Genomic DNA, 21,660 nt, shown 5'->3' with positions numbered 1-21,660 from the left:
ATCTCCTGGCTGACCCTGCGGTCGGCCAATGTTCCTCAATTGACTGCATTCCTTAAATGTCACTGACTTTTAAACCACGCTTACCTGCTTGTGTATTGAATCACGCATTTATGAAGCTTTAAATTAAAATGCAGCCCAAACAGTTGTGTATCAATATTAACGATCTGCCTTTCCTAAAAGTAAGTGTGCGATCTGGATCTGATCTGGAAACTGAGGTAAACAACACGCAGTCGACAGCAGTCAAGTGAAAAATCCATCGTGATTGGGACTGACTAAAAAGTTACACAGTGTATCTCTTCCCATGGTTACAGTGCTAGTGTGACATCATTTCTAATTCTGCACTTAAAATAAAAATGAGGAAATATTGATTTCTTTTTTAATTTAGTTACTCCAAATTATTACATTATCAAATCCCGAATCTGAGACAAATCAATAATAAATCATGGCTGAATTGAATCATATTGAATTTGCTTTGCATGGCAGCGTTTCACATTTTATCTGTATCATTTTTGTATCGGATAATTTGCAAAGAAGAGATTCACACCCCAACTTTAAAGGAGCAGTGTGTAAGATATAGAGGGATTTAGTGTGGTTAGGACTGGAGAACTGAATTACCTCAGTGGTAATTTTTTAAAGATTATTTTTTCAGCTTTTAGGCCTTTAATGATCGTGCAGACAGGAAAGGTGGGAGAGAGAGGGAGAGGACATGCAGGAAAGGGATGCAGGTTGGAATCGGCCCCAGCCTCTATTGGGCGCACTCTCTACCTGGTAAGCTAGTGTTCATATTATAGTTTTTACCAGAAACCGAATTATCCACAGAAGTCTCAAATGGACTCAGTGATTTAAACCACTAAAATAACTGAATAAAGCAGTTTCATGTGCAGTTCAGTATTTCTACAAAGCTGTTTGGCATATCTGAGATAGCCGCTAGCCCAGCACCTGCTAAAGTGTGCTCAGCTTTTTTCTCTGATAACTTAAGATTCAGAGGTTCAGGAGCTTTTTACCAGGAGCCGAATTATTCACAGAGGTCTCTCCCCCCACAAAGAGAACAGAGCGGGTGATTAAAATCAGTAGAAATACCAAATAAAGCTGTTTTTCAAAAAAATGCGTTTTTCCGACACTTTCATCGTGGAGGGGATTCTAACTAAAACACACGAATGACTGTAGAAACATGGTAGTGCCACATGACGATCTTCATGGGTAAGGACCTGGTCCCTATGTTGATATAAACGGCTCCTTCTAAGGTACCAAAAACACAATAATTCTTATATTCAGGTGATTATACGCTAAAGAAAACATACATACTATATTATATTCCATTTTTGCCAATATGACCCTTAAATCCAGCACACTGGACCTTTAAAGAAAAGCCTTTGGGCAAAAAAAAAAATAAAAACCTCAGTGTGTTTTCTGCTTCAGTTGAATGTCTGAGTACAAGAGGGTCACTAAATGTCTTGTTTTCCTCTTCACCTATCAAAGAAGCTACTTGAGTTCAATAAGTGAGCTGAGGGCAATAGCAGCCTGGATGAAGGGAAATCATGTCCCCAAAAGAAAGAGCTGGGAAGTGTTTTTGTTAAAAGAACGAGAGGTGATTGGGAGGAGGGGTGAGCACATACTGTAGCTGATATTCTGATTGCATCTCCGTGCCTTTATACAGACATAGACATTAACAAATGGCTTAAAAATGCGTGTGTGTGTGTGTGTGTGTTCACCGCAGGCGTGTGTTGAGACAGCAGAGGTCTTATCTTCGTTAACGGTATCCCTCTGTCTCTCTGGAGGCACGCGGTGGAGCAGAGGGCAACTGCAGTCTGATGTGGGGCATCTGTTCCCACATTTGTTAAGCTTCTCCTTGTGTGTGTGCGCAATTTTTAAGAGAGCGAGAGAGAAGAAGAAGAGAGACAGACGGAGAGCGCTAGAAGAGTGTGCATGCGTTGTGATCGGTGTGATAGGTGCGGTTGGTGGAGTGGAACGGCAAGGTGTTGTTGCAATAGAGGGCAAGTGCCGACTTGTCATTGGTCTGTGTTAATGCTGACCCGGGGCGGTGGCCGCGCTCACCTCATTGACCGCAAGATGGCCGCCAGTCGAGTCTGCAGGTGGTGCTGGAGACACATCTCTTTCCTCTTATTCTCTCCCCCTCTCTCCTGCATTTTTTTGTATCTCTACAGTATCTCCCTCCACCATCTATTACACGTTCCTGTCGGAATACCAAGCAGCCCCTCATCCTTACTGCTATTTCCCCCCGTCTCCTCGTACTCGCACAGTTCTGTCCTCGTGTGCATATACTATATGTACGTCTCTGAATGCTTCCATACGGTAATCTCAATGGGGACATTACATGCATAATCTACTTTATAATAAGGCTCTAGTTGGCCTCGGATGCCTGGTTAAGATAGGAAGGGAGTTGTGTTAATTAGACTCATTTGCAGCACCAGCTAGTAAAGAGCAGGACCCCTTCACAGACGACCTGCTTCTCCTTGAGAAGAGCCACAGAGTTGCTGATCAAAGTTTCACATGGCAAACCACCAGGGGATCCGGAGGTGAGGTGAGGCGGCTACCGGTGGACTTCTTTAAGTCGAGAGCAGCGCTGGTAGATGTAATGGGAATAGGAATTATTGACTGGAGCAGCGTGGTATGGAAATAGTGTCTCTGGTGTGCCATCACTGAGACGGAAAGCTTATAGTACTCTGATTTATGACTGCTGTGGAGAATTGAGTGCTTCATAAAGATTTGCCGCTGGCTGGGATGGAGTAATCAGTGAAGTGATCTGACTTTGGTGGATTACAGTTCCAACGAGTTGTAAAGTCAGTTACAATGCCTTGACTTTGTCTGTCGGACAATGCATGTGGAAGGAGTTAGAGTCTAACTCTGGCCCTCTGTCAAGGTCATATGGATTAGAAATGATTGGGTTTCCAATACTCTACTGGGGAGTTCTGCATGATGAATCATCACTCCATTCCAAATCGACACCAATTAAGAAGGGTTTGTTTATTCCGCTGTGGGACATGCTGTGGATGTTCGCTTGGAACAAGCAGCTTCACCCCCTTTCTCCTTTCACAAGCAACACTGTGGCATTTGCAGGGATTAGTATAATGTGAGTGTGTGTTGTGGGGTTGTGTGTTTGTATCTGCTCAAGCGTCCTTGTGCACTGTGGGGTTCGTATTTGTCTCAGGCTCGCAGATTTTATTTGCACACGCGTGTGTGTGTGTGTGTGTGTGTGCATGTGTGTGTGTGTGTGTGTGTGTTGCAGACATGTTGGCACATGTGTTTTCACAGTCATGTCATTCAGTGTTTACTGTGTAGTCTTGCTCTGTTTGTGTCAGAAGCTCCATGTCTGTAAGGCATGCTATATGAAAAGTGAGGTTGAGGAGCCCGGTGCCAGAGCCAGTGAATTCATTTGCATTCATTCCACTGCCTGTCTCTCCTCAGAGCCCATTCTAATTACCAGCAGCTCAGGTCTGCTACAACACTGCGCATACTCTCTCTCTCTCCCTCAGTGAAAAAATGGGCTGCTGGTGGTGCATTCCTGTAGCTTTGATACTACTCTCTCTTTAGCCTGCCAGGAATCTCTTCATGTTGGTTTGTTTGCTGTCAAGCCCAGGCACTTTCTCCTGTTTTAGTGTCAGAGTCAGAGGAAATATAGTGTATGCATGTGTGTGCAAGCGAAACTGCTCCATACTCTGTGTGTGCTCGTTGTGATTGTTTTGGGGTTGAGGGAGATGCAGTGTGTGTTCATATATAGGAGAGAGAGTGAGGAGAGAAGGAGGGGAAGAATCATGAGGCTTGTAAAAGATGAATGTGCGCACTAATCACCGTAATGGCCATTGTGTCGTTTCACCTCCTGAGTCTCAAACACCTTGTCACGCCCTCTTCCTGGCGATGCAAATTTCCACCAAGGCTAATAACTCACATGACATCACGCCGGCACTGAGCATGCTCCGAAGCTCTGTCAGGGTACTCATGTGCATACTTATGCATGCATGCATGCATGCACGCACACACGTAGACGTGTGACATGCACCACGCACACACAAACACCTGCATGGCTCCATGGCAGGTGGCAATGACCGGACACCCTCCAGCAGTGACAAGGTCAGGAAGGATCAGGACACTGCTGTGTTCTCAGGAGAGAAGAGCTGAGCTCAGCTAGCTGCTATTCCAACTATAGGCTACATCCAGGCAAACTGCTGGCCTCCACTGCAAAGCAGCCAAAATTGATTAACATCAAAAAAAGTTTTGGTTGGGTAGTCCATGTCTGCGAAACATCGGCTGATTAATTACAAGTTTTAAACAGATCATTTAAACAGCGCAGGACCGAAGGAGGGTGCTCTTCGGAAAATGTAATTTGAGCGCGGGCCCCTGCAGTGAAGTGTTTGAGTGATGGTAAGCCTCTCGCTGTAGAGCTGAGGAGCTAGACTCAGGAGGCTTCACGCCCTCTCCAGGGGAATGCTACTTTCAGAATCACCTGCAGCCTAAACATGATTGTGGAGTTGCTTCGGAGTTGTTTTTGAAGATGGGGGTACAAACAAGCAATTACACAAATATGCACACAGATATACACCTTCACGTAGATGCATGCATGCTCATACCCAACACACACGCACAGCCGCACGCACACCGAGTGAGTCCTCTGGTATGAAAAAGCCGGATGATGCATGGCTGCTAATTATCAGGCTCTGTATGAAAATCGACTGGGTTCCGAATGAGAGAGAAAAGCTCTTAGAGCCCTTGGTTTCTTCATTTGTATTTTCTTGCTTTAATTGGACAACATGATTGTGTCACTTTGTTAAATGGCGATCCCCCCGTTTATCCCCGTGTCTGCAGAGATGAATCAATGGCTGTTTTTATTCTAATTGCTGTCTCAGAGCCCACTGTCATCAGCGTAATTATCAGTGTTTCTGCTGCTATCACTGCTATTTTCATCATCATTGTTACCACTGTTATTACCGATGCTATCGTCATTATTTTCATCACCACCGGCGCTTTTATCAGTGACATTATTTTCGTGTCATCGTCACCGCCATGATCATTAGCAATATTAGTCCCCGTTATCATGCATATTGTTATTATCGATATTACCATCCTTCACACCAACTTCATCAGCAGCCAGCCAATGAAAGGAGTCATTTTGGAAGTTATAATGTCTGATGGAGTTAATGTGTTATCTCTGGCCAGGAACTCTGTTAAGACAAAGACAAATTATTACAGAGTCAGATGGTCAGTTAGGGCAGGATCCCATCTCATTACCGTAAAAAAAGGAAGAACAAAACCAGTGAGTTCTAATTTCAGTTGTCTGACCTTTTTATGGGGTTAATTATTTATTTCATCGAAGCACAGCAGTGGAATAAACTTTGTGGCAATTTAATGCAAGTCAATTAAGAAGCGAGATAGATGAAAAGCTATCCTGGGGGAAATTATTAAGCTTTTATTTTTAGAGTGGGGTGGATGATGTGGGTTTTTTTGCTGGGCTTGGTCCAACAATAGTGTTAAATGTTCTCTAAAACGATCACATTCCTCTGTTAGACAGGCAGGTTTGATATTGTTGAGGTCAGGCTCTATGGATTTTATACGGCTTTTCTGTAATAAGAAATTAACTCTGCACTAGAGCGCTGGGCACAATAATGAAGAGAGGGGAAGAGAGAGGAAGGGGGCGTGAGCAAACACACAGAGTGAAGAAGAGGAGGAAAACTGGTTAAATATTAGGCTTTAATATTATTGTTGCTCATGTTTTTATGGTCTGCTACACACCAAACTGAATCGTCTCTTCTTATTAAAAAAGCCACACATTCTGTTGTTGCAGCTTCTACACTTTAGGGACCGTACAAAAATTATTGGGCTGGGCAGGAGACCTGAATCTTATATTTTATTTCATGAAAAAGTGAGGCCCTTTGCAGTATTATTAATATTTGCGTTGGACCCTTTCCTTTGATATAGAAAAAAACTGCAACACCCCGACATAAATATCTCAAAACAATATGCAGTTTATGGTAAATATTTAAAAAAAAATAGTGAAAATGCTTTGCTAATGAATGACCTGAATATAAGCAGGAATGTAATTAATGTCTATGCCTAATTAGAGGTGATAAATGTATATTTAGAGGTGTGAACGGTTTGTAACACTGTAAGTAAAGTATGTAATGTTAAAGTGACACATGATTAGCTCAGCAGCTCAAGAATTCAGAAGTCAGTGGAGTAGAAGTATAAATTAGAAAGTAATGTAAATACTCAAGTGAAGTACCAGTGTGTTAGATTTAATGATTCATATTTTATTGAGTGTTGAGAGGATGATTAAAATGACAATAAACATTAAACATTACACATACACAAAAAACAAACAATATACAACTAAATTATAGATAATAGTGAATTAAACCAAATACAGAAAAACAAAGCAAAGCACATACATACAAAAAAAGGTGCATCCACAATGGTGTTCAATTAGCTACAAGCTGCTGGTATAGAGTTCTCTGTGTATACATCAGTGGTACAGGGAGGACACATAGTTGGCAGCAATACATAACAGATAATATTCCACAAACCCAGTCTCGTTAGTTTGTGCGTGCCGTATGACGATCCTGCCCTATTGAGCCTTATCCATATAAGCATGATTTCGCTCCCATTTCTGATGGCAGAGATCCACCTTGTTGTATTAACCTTATTGATAGATTTTCGAGTGCAGCAAGTGCCACAAAGATGCCGTGGGTGTGGAGGAGGCTTTCTAATTCATAATAATGAGTTTCCATCCGAGCATAAGGGCAGTTTGAACCCACTCTGCGTCAGAGGGAGACAGATCAGCTAATCCCATGGGGTCTCCCAAAATGTACAAGCCTGGAGTGAAAGGAACATCTTGGCCAATAATTGTTTGAATGTACATTTTAAATGTAAAAACATGCATACCAATATTTTTGTTTAATATGGTCTTCCCACATGATATTCAAAAAGGGGCTCGAAGCAGTACTGGATATCAAGATGGTGCCCCACGTTGGGCACCAAAATTTCTGTAGTTGTTTAGAAATTATACAGAGGCAGGAATTACAATTTTAACAGTCCTCATCAAATACACAAAAGGTGCGCATGAGTGAAGGGGTCATCCATAGCAGCCACATAGAGAAACCCAATCCTCTAATACATCTCACGTCTTTTATAGCTTAACAGAGGTGTGTCAAACTTTCAGTCTCTCCCACTGGCTAGCCCCTCCTAAACACACAGTGATTTTACTAAATTAGGCCTTCTATCTGGACTGCTTTCTTAGAATATAACAGAAACACTGCCACATTGTGTCTCTATGCTCCTTTCACCAAAACAGACTTTTTGGCAGAACAACTCCAACAGCCTTTTGGTTCACACAGAGTGCAGAGTATAGTTAGTTATATGTATGTATGGGTATGTAAGTGTAAGTAATCCTCCAACATATAGAAAATATAGAAATATATATATATATAAGATAATTGAATAATAATGATAATAAGATACACAACAGTGCCTCTTCATTTCAGTGGAGGTGCTCACCTGGCACATACACCAAAACTAGTTTTTCGGTTTACTTCCACGGTATGCCAGCCACTGAATATGCGCAGCACCGTTTCTCCCAACAGCCCCGCCTGCAAGTTTCTGCTCTGCTCATAGACTTTAAATTGTGATGATGTCACAGATTTTTAAATAGCTCTTCTCAGCTCAAGGAAGTTTTACAAATATAAATTATATAAATTAAACCACCATTGCTCAAAAATTCATCATAGGAAGATTCATAATTCACCTTGTTTGCAGTTCGAGGTGTCCTGGCAACAGCTTTACAGAGGTGTCTTCTACAATGATGGCCTTTGGGAAAAAAATGCTTTTTGGGCCACAGGGGATTTTTTTCTGCTGCCATACCACGAGCAGCTGCCAGGAATGGAATCTCAGATTTTAGGGATAGGAATATGAAAACACCTCTCTGTTCACAAACGTTGCACAGATAGAAGTCAGTATAATCACAGTAATTTGTTTTAGGGACATATTATTAGAGGAAAAAAACATCTTTTTTAGTGGAGGGGGACTTTAAGTACAGTACTTAGTTAGATAGATTCCACTGCTGTAGTATTTGTTGCTTGTAATGTTTGTGAAAGTGAAGTCAATTCTCCAGGACTGAGTAGCACCAGTTCCTAAATTTGCAGAAACTACCAGCTACTTTTAAACAAGAAATTATGTTGCATCATGAAAACTGGAGTCCAAAAATATCTTTAGTATTTAAAAACTGTTGACATGAAATCAACTAGAAAATGAAAAGTCACTGTAGCATCTTGAGCCATAACATCACAAATAACCATTTTAGGGGGCAGGAAATATATTTAACTTAAGAGGATCTACTTTGCTTTTCTGTATTTGTGTCTTATATATAGTGTTAAAATGAAAGAAGTTTATTTAAAACATTGCCAAAGTTTCATATAATGTGGTACAATTAAAAAAAAAAATCTTGTGAGCAAAAACAACAGGCTTCAGACCGTTCTGAATATTTTGTTTCCAATGTTTCTATTCTGGCTACAGTATGATGTCATAGTGTGCCAGATTTCTTTAAACGATCATCTGCTTCAGGCACGTTACTGCACGTGTTTACATAATATAGCTACACGTAGCTACATGCTAACATCAAGGAAACATGTCCCCTTGGTTGCTAATGTTGTTAATTTCTCCTTGATTTCAGATCATATTCATGTTGGAACACGTGTTATGAAGCTTTCATTGGTGATTCCTCTGCTGCAATGATGGTGCAGAGGTGAAATCTGTAAATGCTGAGTAATCAGAGCAGACTGGGCTTAAAGATAGCTTAAAGAGACAGGCCCCAAAACTGAGCTGAAATGCAGAGGATGAATACAGGTGTTCCAGTGGAAACAATGTGAGGAAAATAAATTGTTTTTGAAAATGAATGCATGTAAACTTGTTTTTGTAGAGACCTAAAATGAAATTATGAACCTGAAAATTACCATAAGAAGTCCTCTTTAGCCTACAGTTATTTATTATTTAGATATGACTTTGTTTTATTTCTATACTATCAGCATTTTATTTCTTTTTCAGAGTTAGCAGTGTTTATATAGTTTGTAATGAGCCACTCTTGTTACTGCAAACAGTAATTACAGCCATTAAATGAGTGGAGAGGAGAACATGCTGCTGTTTTTGATGAGAAAAATAAAGCCCAGAGTAAGAGACTGGTCTGCTGTCCTTTGCACCTGGCCAAAAAAAACCTCACCTTTATTCATAATACGGCACATAAAATCAAATCTTTGTGATGTAACTATTCGGTTGTTTTTTTTAATATATAAATCTGGGATGAGAAAAAATTAGACTCTGGCCTTACTCTTAAAAAACACAAACAGTTCCTAATTGCCCATGATTACTAAAATTCAACCCTTTAATGTGGCTTCTTAGATTTTATCATGAAAAGTAATACACCTTGTACAGGTAACGGCAAACATCTGCCAATTCACAGACTAGAGACTACAAGTGGACTTTTGCAGATGAGATTTTTAATATTCATTGTAACAGTTTTATACCTGCTGTTCAGTATCCCTTCTTAAGAGAATTGCACCATCACAACTTCCAAGTCATTACACACACACACACAACTGTTGCTGGGTGTGCATTCCTGAGCCTTTTTTACTATGCTCTCTCCTCTCATTGCATTACTTGGCTTTAAATGCCTAAATTGTCATAAATACTTAATGTGGCTGCTATTTTAGGTCCATCTCACCTACAGTTATGCATTTTTAATACCTGGCCCAAATACCTGTTACCTGTTACATTTCCCAGTAAATCCCCCCAGATCTCTCTTCCACTGGCTATAAAACGCTTTTCCTCATATCTCGCTTATGTAACCAAAAGCTGATGATTCCAGGAAAATATCTCATAAGCGACTTTTCAAATGTGTCTTTTCTGGAGGGTTAAGTCCCAAGGGAACTCCAGGGCAGAGGATGCACCACACTGTCACGACTGTCATAGAGCTGTAATGGCCCCTCCACTGGCCTCCATCTACTCCCCACAGAGTTGATATGATGTTTTTGAACTCCTGGCTAGCCCGCCAAATATTGCACGGCCCCTGCCCTACATTGCCAGGCCGATTTAGGTTACATTTGCTATTTAACACAACATCACAGCTTGTGCGTTTGATGTGACTTTGTGCGGACAAGTGAGAGCAGAACAGGGAGTTATAGCAACTGCCATTTGTGCATTTGTGTGAGAAGAAAGGAATTGAGTCAGTTTTGGGATCTTTGGGAGCGGACACCAAAAGCTGCCTTAGCTAAGCCTTCTAAAGCACCATCTGGCAGCCCGTGCCCCTGTGTCACCCTACTCACCAAGATTACATTCTCCCCTGGCCCTCTATCCCTGTCCTTCCTCCTCCCCTCCTGTCCACTTTGCACTCTCTCACCTCGCCAACAAACACAATCGTAGTAAAGTGAAGTTGTGGCGACTGTATCCCCAGAGCTGTTATAACTCAGGTTTTCTAAAAAGTCTGAATTAATAATGAGCTAGAAGTCATTTGAGACATGAGAGGCAGAAATAATTTGGATTTATTATTTTGGTTTCACAACAATAGAAAGCCATGCAGGTTTAAAAGCTTTTCTCCTTTTACTCACGTTCTTCCTGTTGTCAGTGCTCCCCACATACATACTGTATGTGGGGAGCATAAAATGCATAAATTGCAACTGTTGTGTTGGAAACACTTTGAAATGTCTTGTGCTGATGTGGAGGAGTTTTCTAAAGTCTGAGCAAATAACAATATGATGTCATCGGTGTTATCTTCACTTGAGCTTGGAGTGTCCATTACAAACTAGGACATGGAGTTTGGAAGACATGGACATAGGGCTTTCTTGCTGAAGACAAGGGGTAGGGGGGAAAAAATCATAGACTGAAAATAAAATAACTGATGTAACCAACATAACATCACCCATTGTTGTTTTGAAGCCTTGAGTTTGGCATTTTGACTATCACCATCTTGAATTTTTGGAGCCAGAAGTGTCCATATTTGAACAAGAGGTTGGAGACAACTGTAATGCTACCTATGAATTTGGTGCAGTTACAGCTACGGTTAACTATGACAATGCCAATGTTAATTTTCACTAGTGAGAACAGGTTTGAAAACCATTTAAACAAAACTATAAAAACTGAGGATCTTTTAGTACACCAAAGGTTGAACAGGATTGTTTGGCAACCAAAACATTACTTTAAGTTTCAGGAACAGAGAGCAACAGCTACAGCTATATAGACTCTGTTAATCTGGGATTATGTAATGGCTGCGTAACCCAACCACATGGTCATCGTAGTACTAACAATTTCAACAGACAGCACCCACCTGTCACTTGAAGTGGCCACACCCTTAATTATGTGTAGCTTTAAACCTTAATAATATTTAAACAGGTGAAAAATTTGCAGTTGTCATTAACGTGGATTGATTCACTTTTGGAGTCAGCCTCAAATGGCCAATCGAGGAACTGCAGTTTAGCATTGGCTTCATGTTTTTTTTGTCACACGTTACCACATGGGGTAAACTTGATTCCTAGATGCATTGTGGTTTTCTTTAAAGATTGTGTCTCGATGCAGATAAGTCAATATTTTAAAATCTGAAATTCAGTTTTCAACATTATGACCACCTATACCAATTTTGTAAGACTAGGCTGTTCGTTCTAAACAGCTGAATGAACTGAGTGGTGAAAGGTACAGTACGTAAACCATGTGGGTCACGTCTAAGTTCTAAGCCAGGCTACTACTTGAGTTTTGGTGAGGAGACTGAGCGTGTGCATCCGCAGAAGAATACAACCTGTCACCTTATGGCTTAAAAGCCTTTTACTTATTTGAAATTGAAGGAAAAAATGGACTTGGACCTTAAAATGGATGGATCATTACAAATGCGTGTTGTTAGCAAGTAGACACACTGAAAAAAAAATCATGTATAGATAAAGAAAAATTTTGATGCATCAAGATACATTTGTCATTTTCTAATCGCACCATAGCCTCTGAGTCAGAATCAAACTGAATGGTGAGATGCCCATAGATTCCCGTCCCCTAAAACAGACATGTTTACTTGTCACAGTGGAAAAAGCACAGGTGTTACTAATAACACTAACGATGGCTCCATAATACTCAAGTGTTCCAGTGAGAGTGACAGTGAGCCAGTATGCATGATAACAGGAACCTGAAATCAAAGCAGCTAAATGGAATTCAGCCATAATTAATTTCATTATTTAGACCCGTGCTTTTCCTACTGTGACAAGTTAAAATATCTGCAATTAAAAGGGCCTATTTACTATACCGGTCAGGGGAAGTCTGATGAAAGACCCTGTTGAGTGGCATCCTGGGAAGTTTAGGATCCAGCGGTCAGATGTCTTGGCCCCTGCTGCTTTGATTCCCCCAATTTAATGAGAGTGCAATACAAATACCCCTTTATTTAAATAATTGTTGTTAATTCAGGATAATTCTTAGTTTTGTTTGCTGGAGCTGCTGTTACAAAGCAGCCAATTAAAAGAAAATGTTTGTGTCTTATAAATATGTAAATAACTTTGGTTGAGTTATATATACAGTGCCTTGCGAAAGTATTCGGCCCCCTTGAACCTTTCAACCTTTCACCACATTTCAGGCTTCAAACATAAAGAAATAAAATTTTAATTTTTTGTCAAGAATCAACAACAAGTGGGACACAATCGTGAAGTGGAACGAAATTAATTGGATAATTTAAACTTTTTTAACAAATAAAAAACTGAAAAGTGGGGCGTGCAATATTATTCGGCCCCTTTACTTTCAATGCAGCAAACTCACTCCAGAAGTTCAGTGAGGATCTCTGAATGATCCAATGTTGTCCTAAATGACTGATGATGATAAATAGAATCCACCTGTGTGTAATCAAGTCTCCGTATAAATGCACCTGCTCTGTGATAGTCTCAGGGTTCTGTTTAAAGCGCAGAGAGCATCATGAAGACCAAGGAACACACCAGGCAGGTCCGAGATACTGTTGTGGAGGAGTTTAAAGCCGGATTTGGATACAAAAAGATTTCCCAAGCTTTAAACATCTCAAGGAGCACTGTGCAAGCAATCATATTGAAATGGAAGGAGTATCAGACCACTGCAAATCTACCAAGACCCGGCCGTCCCTCCAAACTTTCATCTCAAACAAGGAGAAAACTGATCAGAGATGCAGCCAAGAGGCCCATGATCACTCTGGATGAACTGCAGAGATCTACAGCTGAGGTAGGAGAGTCTGTCCATAGGACAACAATCAGTCGTACACTGCACAAATCTGGCCATTATGGAAGAGTGGCAAGAAGAAAGCCATTTCTCAAAGATATCCATAAAAAGTCTCGTTTAAAGTTTGCCACAAGCCACCTGGGAGACACACCAAACATGTGGAAGAAGGTGCTCTGGTCAGATGAAACCAAAATCGAACTTTTTGGCCACAATGCAAAACGATATGTTTGGCGTAAAAGCAATACAGCTCATCACCCTGAACACACCATCCCCACTGTCAAACATGGTGGTGGCAGCATCATGGTTTGGGCCTGCTTTTCTTCAGCAGGGACAGGGAAGATGGTTAAAATTGACGGGAAGATGGATGGAGCCAAATACAGGACCATTCTGGAAGAAAACCTGTTGGAGTCTGCACAAGACCTGAGACTGGGACGGAGATTTATCTTCCAACAGGACAATGATCCAAAACATAAAGCCAAATCTACAATGGAATGGTTCACAAATAAACGTATCCAGGTGTTAGAATGGCCAAGTCAAAGTCCAGACCTGAATCCAATCGAGAATCTGTGGAAAGAGCTGAAGACTGCTGTTCACAAACGCTCTCCATCCAACCTCACTGAGCTCGAGCTGTTTTGCAAGGAAGAATGGGCAAGAATTTCAGTCTCTCGATGTGCAAAACTGATAGAAACATACCCCAAGCGACTTGCAGCTGTAATTGGAGCAAAAGGTGGCGCTACAAAGTATTAACGCAAGGGGGCCAAATAATATTGCACGCCCCACTTTTCAGTTTTTTATTTGTTAAAAAAGTTTAAATTACTCAATAAATTTCATTCCACTTCACGATTGTGTCCCACTTGTTGTTGTTTCTTGACAAAAAATTTAAATTTGATATCTTTATGTTTGAAGCCTGAAATGTGGCGAAAGGTTGCAAGGTTCAAGGGGGCCGAATACTTTCGCAAGGCACTGTATATATATATATATATATCACATGCACCAAGAACCACTCTCCAACACAAAGTTATAGTAATGATAATCAAAAATTGTGCATAATGAGTATAGAGACAGAGTGCAACACGTCATACATATGCAATATGCAAACAAGGGCTATAATGCTAACAAAGTGCCTGTAGCTAGCTAAAAACATAAGATATCAGCAAGTCAAATGTATATTTTTGTACCTTGTCTCCTAGAGAGTGAGAGTAATAGTTAGCTTCAACCTCTATAATTTGTGTGGTCAATTTATCAAAATACTTGCTGCTCACGGTACACTAAGTGTGTCAAGATCCCACAGTTTCCCTCCATTCTCTCTGCTGATTTCTCAGTTCTGTATCCACTTTTGTTCTCTTTAAAGTTTTTTGTTTTTTGGTTAGGCAGCTGATAAAAACTAAGTCTTGGGTTCTTTACATTGTTGGTAGTGCATCCCATCACGCAGCAGCTTTTAGGTGTGTTTCTGTTGTTTGCTAGAAGAATGAAAATACAATGAGGCGCCCTCACTCAATACAGAGTCAAAGGAGAGTGATGGTTTTCCCATGGAGGGGGTGGGACTTAAATGCGCTCTGTCTCTAAGTTTGCTTGGTATGTACTTGGTATGTGCCTTTGCAGATGATACATGCAATTTCAGTGTAGAACTTTTACTGGTAATGACGTATTTATACACTGTGGTATAGCTACTTTGACGTAAGCAAAGGCTCTGGGTGCGTCCTCCACCAGTGCCAGCGGCATTTAGAGCAAGCATTAGCATTTGTATTACACAGATTTGGCAATACTGTCAATGTGTTTTGATTCGGTGACACACCTAAGGCTGACGGGTGCACGCTGTGATGTGTCAGAGAATTTGTCAGCGTTGTGGAAATCAAAACTTTGTTTTGGCAGAAACGTTCACAGCGGCTTTGCAATTTCTGAATAAAGGAGTCCGAGTCAAGTCTCAAGTCAACAAAGTTATATTCAAGAGAGGCCTAAAGTTGATTTAGTGCCTCAAGCGCAAGCTAAGTGCAAGTTTCCAACTTGAGTACCCAGCTCTGGGAATGCACTGTTTTTTTATAGAGAAAGATGAAAAAATACATGTTGTACATGTTGTAACAAATGCTAAAAACATCTACCTGCAGTATCAAGAAAAAAACTCGGAAACAAGGGATTTCTGGCTGGACTCAAAGGACTCACAGTTACTGATGAATCAGGTAGTCTGCTAAAAACTGAAGCACCACTTTAAAGCTCCCGGTGCATTACAATGACACACGATGCAGTGGTGCTCTAAAAATGTTCCATCAGTTTTCCCTAAGCATGTCATTTTTAATACTCAGAGGTGGTTCGGACCAAAATAACTTCCATTTTCCACATCCATTAGTTTAGACTAAACAACACCTCCAGGTGATGACACAAAAACATTTCCTGTCACTTTACCGGGTCTGATATGGAGTCAGCTTGAGCACACTCTGATTAGCTGTTGAAATCGTTTGATGTAGTGTGGTGACAAGCAGGTTGTGTTTCTATATAGTACAATGCAATATAATATATTTCTCATGAGAAAAACAGTTATTAAAGTTCACACAGGCTGTGTTGCAGTGTAGAAATATGACACATCCGCCGGTTACAAACATTCACAAACTACACCCTTCAGCTGTTGTTATTCCACAGAAACATGTTAAACATGCTAAAAATATCAAATTGCATGTGCGAGTGTGAAGTGTGCATCATCGCAGATGGCCCGGAGCAATGAAAAACAATGGAGGGAAGGCAATGTTTAGTTAGAACCCCCTGCAAGATTCCATGAGATCATGAAATAAATATGTGATGTGAGTAATGGCTTGTCGTGAGTAAAGAAGAGATAATTTCATTGTGTCAGCATGCACAGGCAAATATTTTATTGCATGCTTTTGAGATGTGACAAAGACAATTCAGCCATGTTGGAATACCAATAAGCTGCAATGTGTGCGATTTTTGTTGTTTTTTTTGTTTTTTTTGAAGATGAAGAACTTGTCATTTGCTCAAAGAGCATTTTGACGGTAATTCTGGAAATATGACTGTCAAATGTGCAGATATGCACACAGATACAAACACAGAGGAAATGTCATAACTGCTACTTTAACATTGTTCAAAATGCCATTTCAGCTGGACAGATGGCATGATGGAAATATTACTGTGGAAATGTTTATAGGCCTATTTACAGAACTGTTCCTGTCCCGCCATAGTGCTCCTACCAACACTGCTACCATATACATCTTGTAAATGTGAATTTCCAACAACTGAGAGTCATAAAACCTGACGCGCTGTGCGGTATGTCAATGAACATTGGCGGATATGACACAGTGCATTGGCTTACATGTCTGTGCAAAGAGCGACAATAATGCAGTGTGAAGAGATCAAAGCAATATGATTTTTAACATTGCTTAAAATGTCACGGCATGTGCTGCAGATTTAGTATTATGGAAATGTTGACGATAACATGTTTCCATAAATGTTTCTCTGCAATATTTGGAAAAGATGTTGCCTCAATTTTGGACATAATGGTAGCTGAAGTGCACTCTCTGCTAACATGCAGGTGTTTATGCTGGCAATAGAAAGTGTAGAGACCTGAAATGATATAATTCTTTACTTTTCTCAGTTTTCATCTGGCAAGAATCATAAATGCTGGTGTTTCCTGTACAATACTTACGCTTGAATCGGGAAGACTGTAGTAATCTCCCAGGTGGGTTACATTTCTAGATACTAAATTATTTCTGACATTTTGGCAGCAAATAGAGTTGTGAGCCAATACTGTCTGTCTACCAGATTCTGGACTGTGCTCTCCCTTACAACGGGTTCGAGGCTAATGTTACATTCATTGTCAATACAGCTGGACAGAGTCTGTCTTTTGGGACAAGAGGGATTTGCCGTGCTCGTGGAACCGTGCTGCAACCATATGGCATGAGCTGTCCCCCTAAACGCTGGTAACTAATGTCCCAGGATGCTTGATGTACACTCATGAATACGCACCAACACATGCGTGCAGGTGCACATGGAAATAAACCGGCTGCATTTGCAGTTGCACACATACACAAACATATGCACGCACATTTTCATTCCGCAAAACTGTAATTAGCTCTTGCTGGCTTTTAGAAGAAGAAGAAGAAGAGAGAAAGCAGCAGGGAGGAAGAGCCGGGGCGAGAGAGCGTTATAGGGAGAGGGGATGATAAATGATGGATTGAGAGAGCTCTAGCTAGACCCCGAGGTTACCAGTGTGAGGGAGTTACAGCTGGCTAGCTCATTCCGTCGAGCTACAGATCTCATAATAAACATCACATGGGTAGTTTGGGCTGGCGGCTGCAGATTAAGCCAGAGCTGTTAGCTCTTTAAAGACTGCTCAATGTTGCAGCCAGCCAAGAACCTATTTATAGGGCGGCTGGAAGTGTATCAAAGCAGGTAGGAAGGGAAGGCACTGGACAGGCACAGTTTTCAAGCTGATTTATGTCCCTCAATCAGTGTAATAACAATAAACTGTCAACTAACACGCCACTTTTATTTGTAATTTATGGTACTGCGCTACTAATAAAGCTATGTTTATTTCTCCCCTGTCCCTCCCTTCTGCCTCCTCCTCCACTTCTCTGTGTCTCTCCCCTGCGCAGAGCTGCCCAGCAGTCCAGGTGGTCAGTTCACGTTTCGCCCGCTGCCCCCGCCTCCCCCACCGCCACACGCCTGCACTTGTGCCCGCCCGGCGCCCTACACTCAAGTCAGCCTGCAGAGGAAGACCATGCCGACGCGGTGCCAGGCCAGTCAGGGCAGCCAGGGGGCAGACACAAGCTCGAGCACAGACCAGGCACAGCTTCACAACAGCTGGGTGCTCAACAGCAACATTCCCCTAGAGACCAGGTAAGAGAATGCAACAAATGGGGAAAAAATGTCCTTTACAGTAAAGGTTATTTTTCACAATTATGTTGGGGGTTTTTTCCAAACAAATGAACAAAAAGATTATTTAAAGAATTTGGAACAAATGGAAGGCTTCGTTCCAAGAGGCTTTCAGTCCAAAACGGTGGATATGTCATTTTTGCAATGAAAGCCTTCAAATGAAAATATCTTCAAGGCAAGCCGCCCTACTTCAACATAATGTCACTTGATTAAAGACATTGCTTTAATCTCACAAATGAGGCTCATTAGATTAAAGGAAATTATTTCGTCAGGAGTGTTAGTTGGCACACTTTCACAATTTTTCTTAGAGAAAATCAGAGTGGAATGATTAAGAATGAATGTCGGACTAAAGGATTTGTTAGGATGGACATGTTTTGCACGTGTAGAGAGCAGTAAGTGGAACACCACGCAGGCCTCTGGGGTATTATTACAGGACTTTGCACGCCATCAAAGTCATAACGAATCTCTCAGGTTTTCTGGATTCTTTTCATTCTCTTACCCCCCACTGCATGCACATCCACCAGGGGATCGAATCTGAGTGTTGACTACCTAAAATAAAAGTGTAAGTCAAGATCGAGTAGAAATCCTCTTTTCAGGAACACATTGTGATGCCGCTTCCAATTGTAGTACCCGAGAAAGATTTTTTGCTTGGAGACGAGCCGCCGGAATTTCGACCCATCAAACAGAATTAAGCATTTGCATTGCTGCATAAGTAATAATTGATCAGAGAATTATTTAGGAGATCCTCATTTGTGAGGCTGCTTTTGAGAAGGTGCAAAAGAATATGTTTGCATGTTTAATGAGAGCGCAGCTCAGCAGCTGAATTCTGGTATTATGAGTGAGGATGAGATTGGCAGGCTGCCACACCAGAAGAAGAGGGTTTTAATAAGTTATGCATTAGGCCATAATTAGATCTTACCTCATTTAAAGGAAGGGAAGAATAAAATTAGATTCAGTGACAATTTAAATTAATCATTGGCCAGACATGACTATCAATGTAAAAGACTTGTCAAAAGTGCATCGTAATTACAGCGCTTATCTGTGCGTGTTTGCTTTAAATGAAAATAAATAAAATCCACGCTTTTTTTGTTTCGAATCGTTCCGACGATATTTGCTTAAACATAAAAAAGGCGCTCGCTAAGAGAGATGTGATTATAAAACACAAATTCTGCAGTGGCTCAGTATATTGGATGGTGTCTTTTTGTAGTAATACATTTTTGCATTTGGGACTTTATAGTCAAATAAGTTTCATTTGATAGTGCGCTATTAGTTCTGAACCATAAAATGTAATCATATTCATAGTCAATAGAAAAGTGTTCCTTCATAACATAATTCAGATATTATTGGCTCTTCTTCTATCTAGCTTTTGGTGGAGGGGGAGACAAAAAAAATGCCTTCACGGCTTAACTGTTTTGGGTTGGATTTAATAATCAAGCACCCTCCTCTCTTTCCTCTGTCACACTCCCAGATACACCACTAAACTAATGATTTCATATTTCTGCTCTCACGCCGATGCTGCTGCTATCAGCTCTATCTCAGACGTGAGATTAAAGATTTATCACCAAACTTGACACGGGGGTTTCATGCCGATGGAATTATAAGTGATGCTATGACCTTAAAAAAAATTGTATAACATCTCTTGTTGTCAAGTACACTTCCATTTTCCTCGACGCGCATTTGATGAATCTGTATTGAAATGTATCGACGTTGCGTCAGCAGAGATTAAGATTGTTTGAAGTGTGCATAGATTTCCTTTTCAGCCGCATTTCCGTTATATTTCTGGAGAGGCTGGCTTGCGTGAGTGGAAGGATGCAGATATGGATGTTCAATATATCTGACTGGGTCTCACACTGGGTGTGTTAAGAGGCATAACAAATGTTGGGACTGTAATAAATTGACTGGTGCCCCTGCCTCCTCTCCTTCCTCTTTTTACAGAGAAGTGAGACTCGAATCACACGCTGTGCATGTGCAGCTGAAAAATCCACTCTCATACACACACGCACGCACACACACGTACGGTATATCTGCATGTACCTGTAGCCCGTGCACATTGGCCTCCACCCACACACACACACACACAGTCATTTACACATATCCAGGTACAGACAGCCCTTGGGCCGTAGACGCCAACCTCCTAGAGAGAGGGAACTCTCATTTTCTTCCTGTCTCGGGGGAAATCTGCCCTCTGATATGAATTCAGAGCTTCCTGGGCGTCGCCCCTGGATATTGTCTGAGAAGATCAAAGGCAGGCAGCCAGGAAGAACAGTGAAGCATTTTTAAAAGCACCACACAAGAAGAATAGAGTTCCACACGCGTTGACAAATGCAATTTCTTCAGCTGGATTCTGATCCCTTTTGCTCTGATCCACCTTCAGCAGAGCAATAAAAGCACCACCGAGGACTCGACCTGTGTACTGGCCTCAAAAATGTGAAAATGCTCACCCGTATTTGACATCTTTTTGTGTATGCTTGTCTTGTGTGGGCAACACTGAGCCGAGCTATGTTTCTCTCTTTATGTGAGTGTGTGTTTGTCCTAAGTTTATCTCTGGCCTTTCAGAGTTGAACTACCATTGACCCTTAGGTGTGTGGTTGCTCCATGTGCAGCCTCCTGTGTCCCCTCATCTGACTCACTGCTTTTCAGCAGATGCTTGAATGGGTGGATGGAGAGAGGACGGAAGGCAGACAGTGAGGAGTGGATGTCATCTGTCTCTCATGTTAAACTCAGCCACAGGGCCACATCATAGACAGATGAAACGAGAAAACACACACAGAAAGGAAGAGACCAAAGATGACAGGCAAAATGAAAAAAAACAGAGATTTTAGGTCAAATAAGGATATGAAAATATCCATTTTACCACAAATTAAGTCCATAACCGAGGTCTAAAAACGAAAGATTTGAATTAAAGAGATCTGTCAATGTGGCAGGATTTTTTTAATGTACTGAAACTGTCCCCTTGTCCTTTATCTTTGTCTTTTTAAAATTTTACTCAGTTTTCATTGATATTATTTCTCTTCATCATTGTGTTGCTCTAATGCATGTTTTTCCATATGTAAAGCTCTTCATTCTGTGTTTAAAAAAAAAAAGTCTTATAGAAATAACCTTGTCTGGCCTTGCGTTGAGATAATTTCACCGGTTTCTATGCAAATTATCACGTTTCAACAGTTTTCTTGTAATTTGCATGACACAAGTTCTATGATCTGCTTTTTTCCTGTTATGCACCATGGAACGGTAACTCATTTGTAAAACTTGATACTCTCAATCCACTGGCAGAAATTTGCTCTTGTTTTTAAGTAAAATCCATCTTCAAGGCTGAATATGAGACTAAATGACACAAGAAGATGGATGTGTTTTCGCCGTGTATGAGGGCAAATGGCCGAGGTACGGGGCGGATGCAGTCTGGTGTCCAGCGACACTGTCAGTCTGCTGTCTGGCCCCACTTTAATGGCCTGTCCTCTGAGGGCCCTTCAGAGACCGCGCTCCTACCAGCAGCGTGTGACCTCACACCCTTCGATGCACGGGTAGAATAACACTCTGGCAAGCTGCGTGTCTGCCCCGACATATCGCACTCGCAGC

The 21,660-nt window shown here is 41.2% G+C and overlaps 1 protein-coding gene across 1 annotated transcript in view; it reads left to right on the top strand.

Moving 5' to 3' along the window:
- The window catches only part of tenm1 (teneurin transmembrane protein 1), a 219,912-nt gene that overhangs the window by 50,809 nt on the left and 147,443 nt on the right, over window positions 1–21,660 (top strand). The window contains 1 exon segment of the mRNA XM_042493760.1: window positions 17,808–18,051. Coding sequence (XP_042349694.1) covers window positions 17,808–18,051 — 244 coding nt within the window.

The sequence above is a fragment of the Plectropomus leopardus genome, chromosome 9, assembly GCF_008729295.1.
Source record: "Plectropomus leopardus isolate mb chromosome 9, YSFRI_Pleo_2.0, whole genome shotgun sequence".
NCBI classification, from domain to species: domain Eukaryota; kingdom Metazoa; phylum Chordata; class Actinopteri; order Perciformes; family Serranidae; genus Plectropomus; species Plectropomus leopardus.
This window is presented reverse-complemented; position numbering and strand designations above follow the sequence as displayed.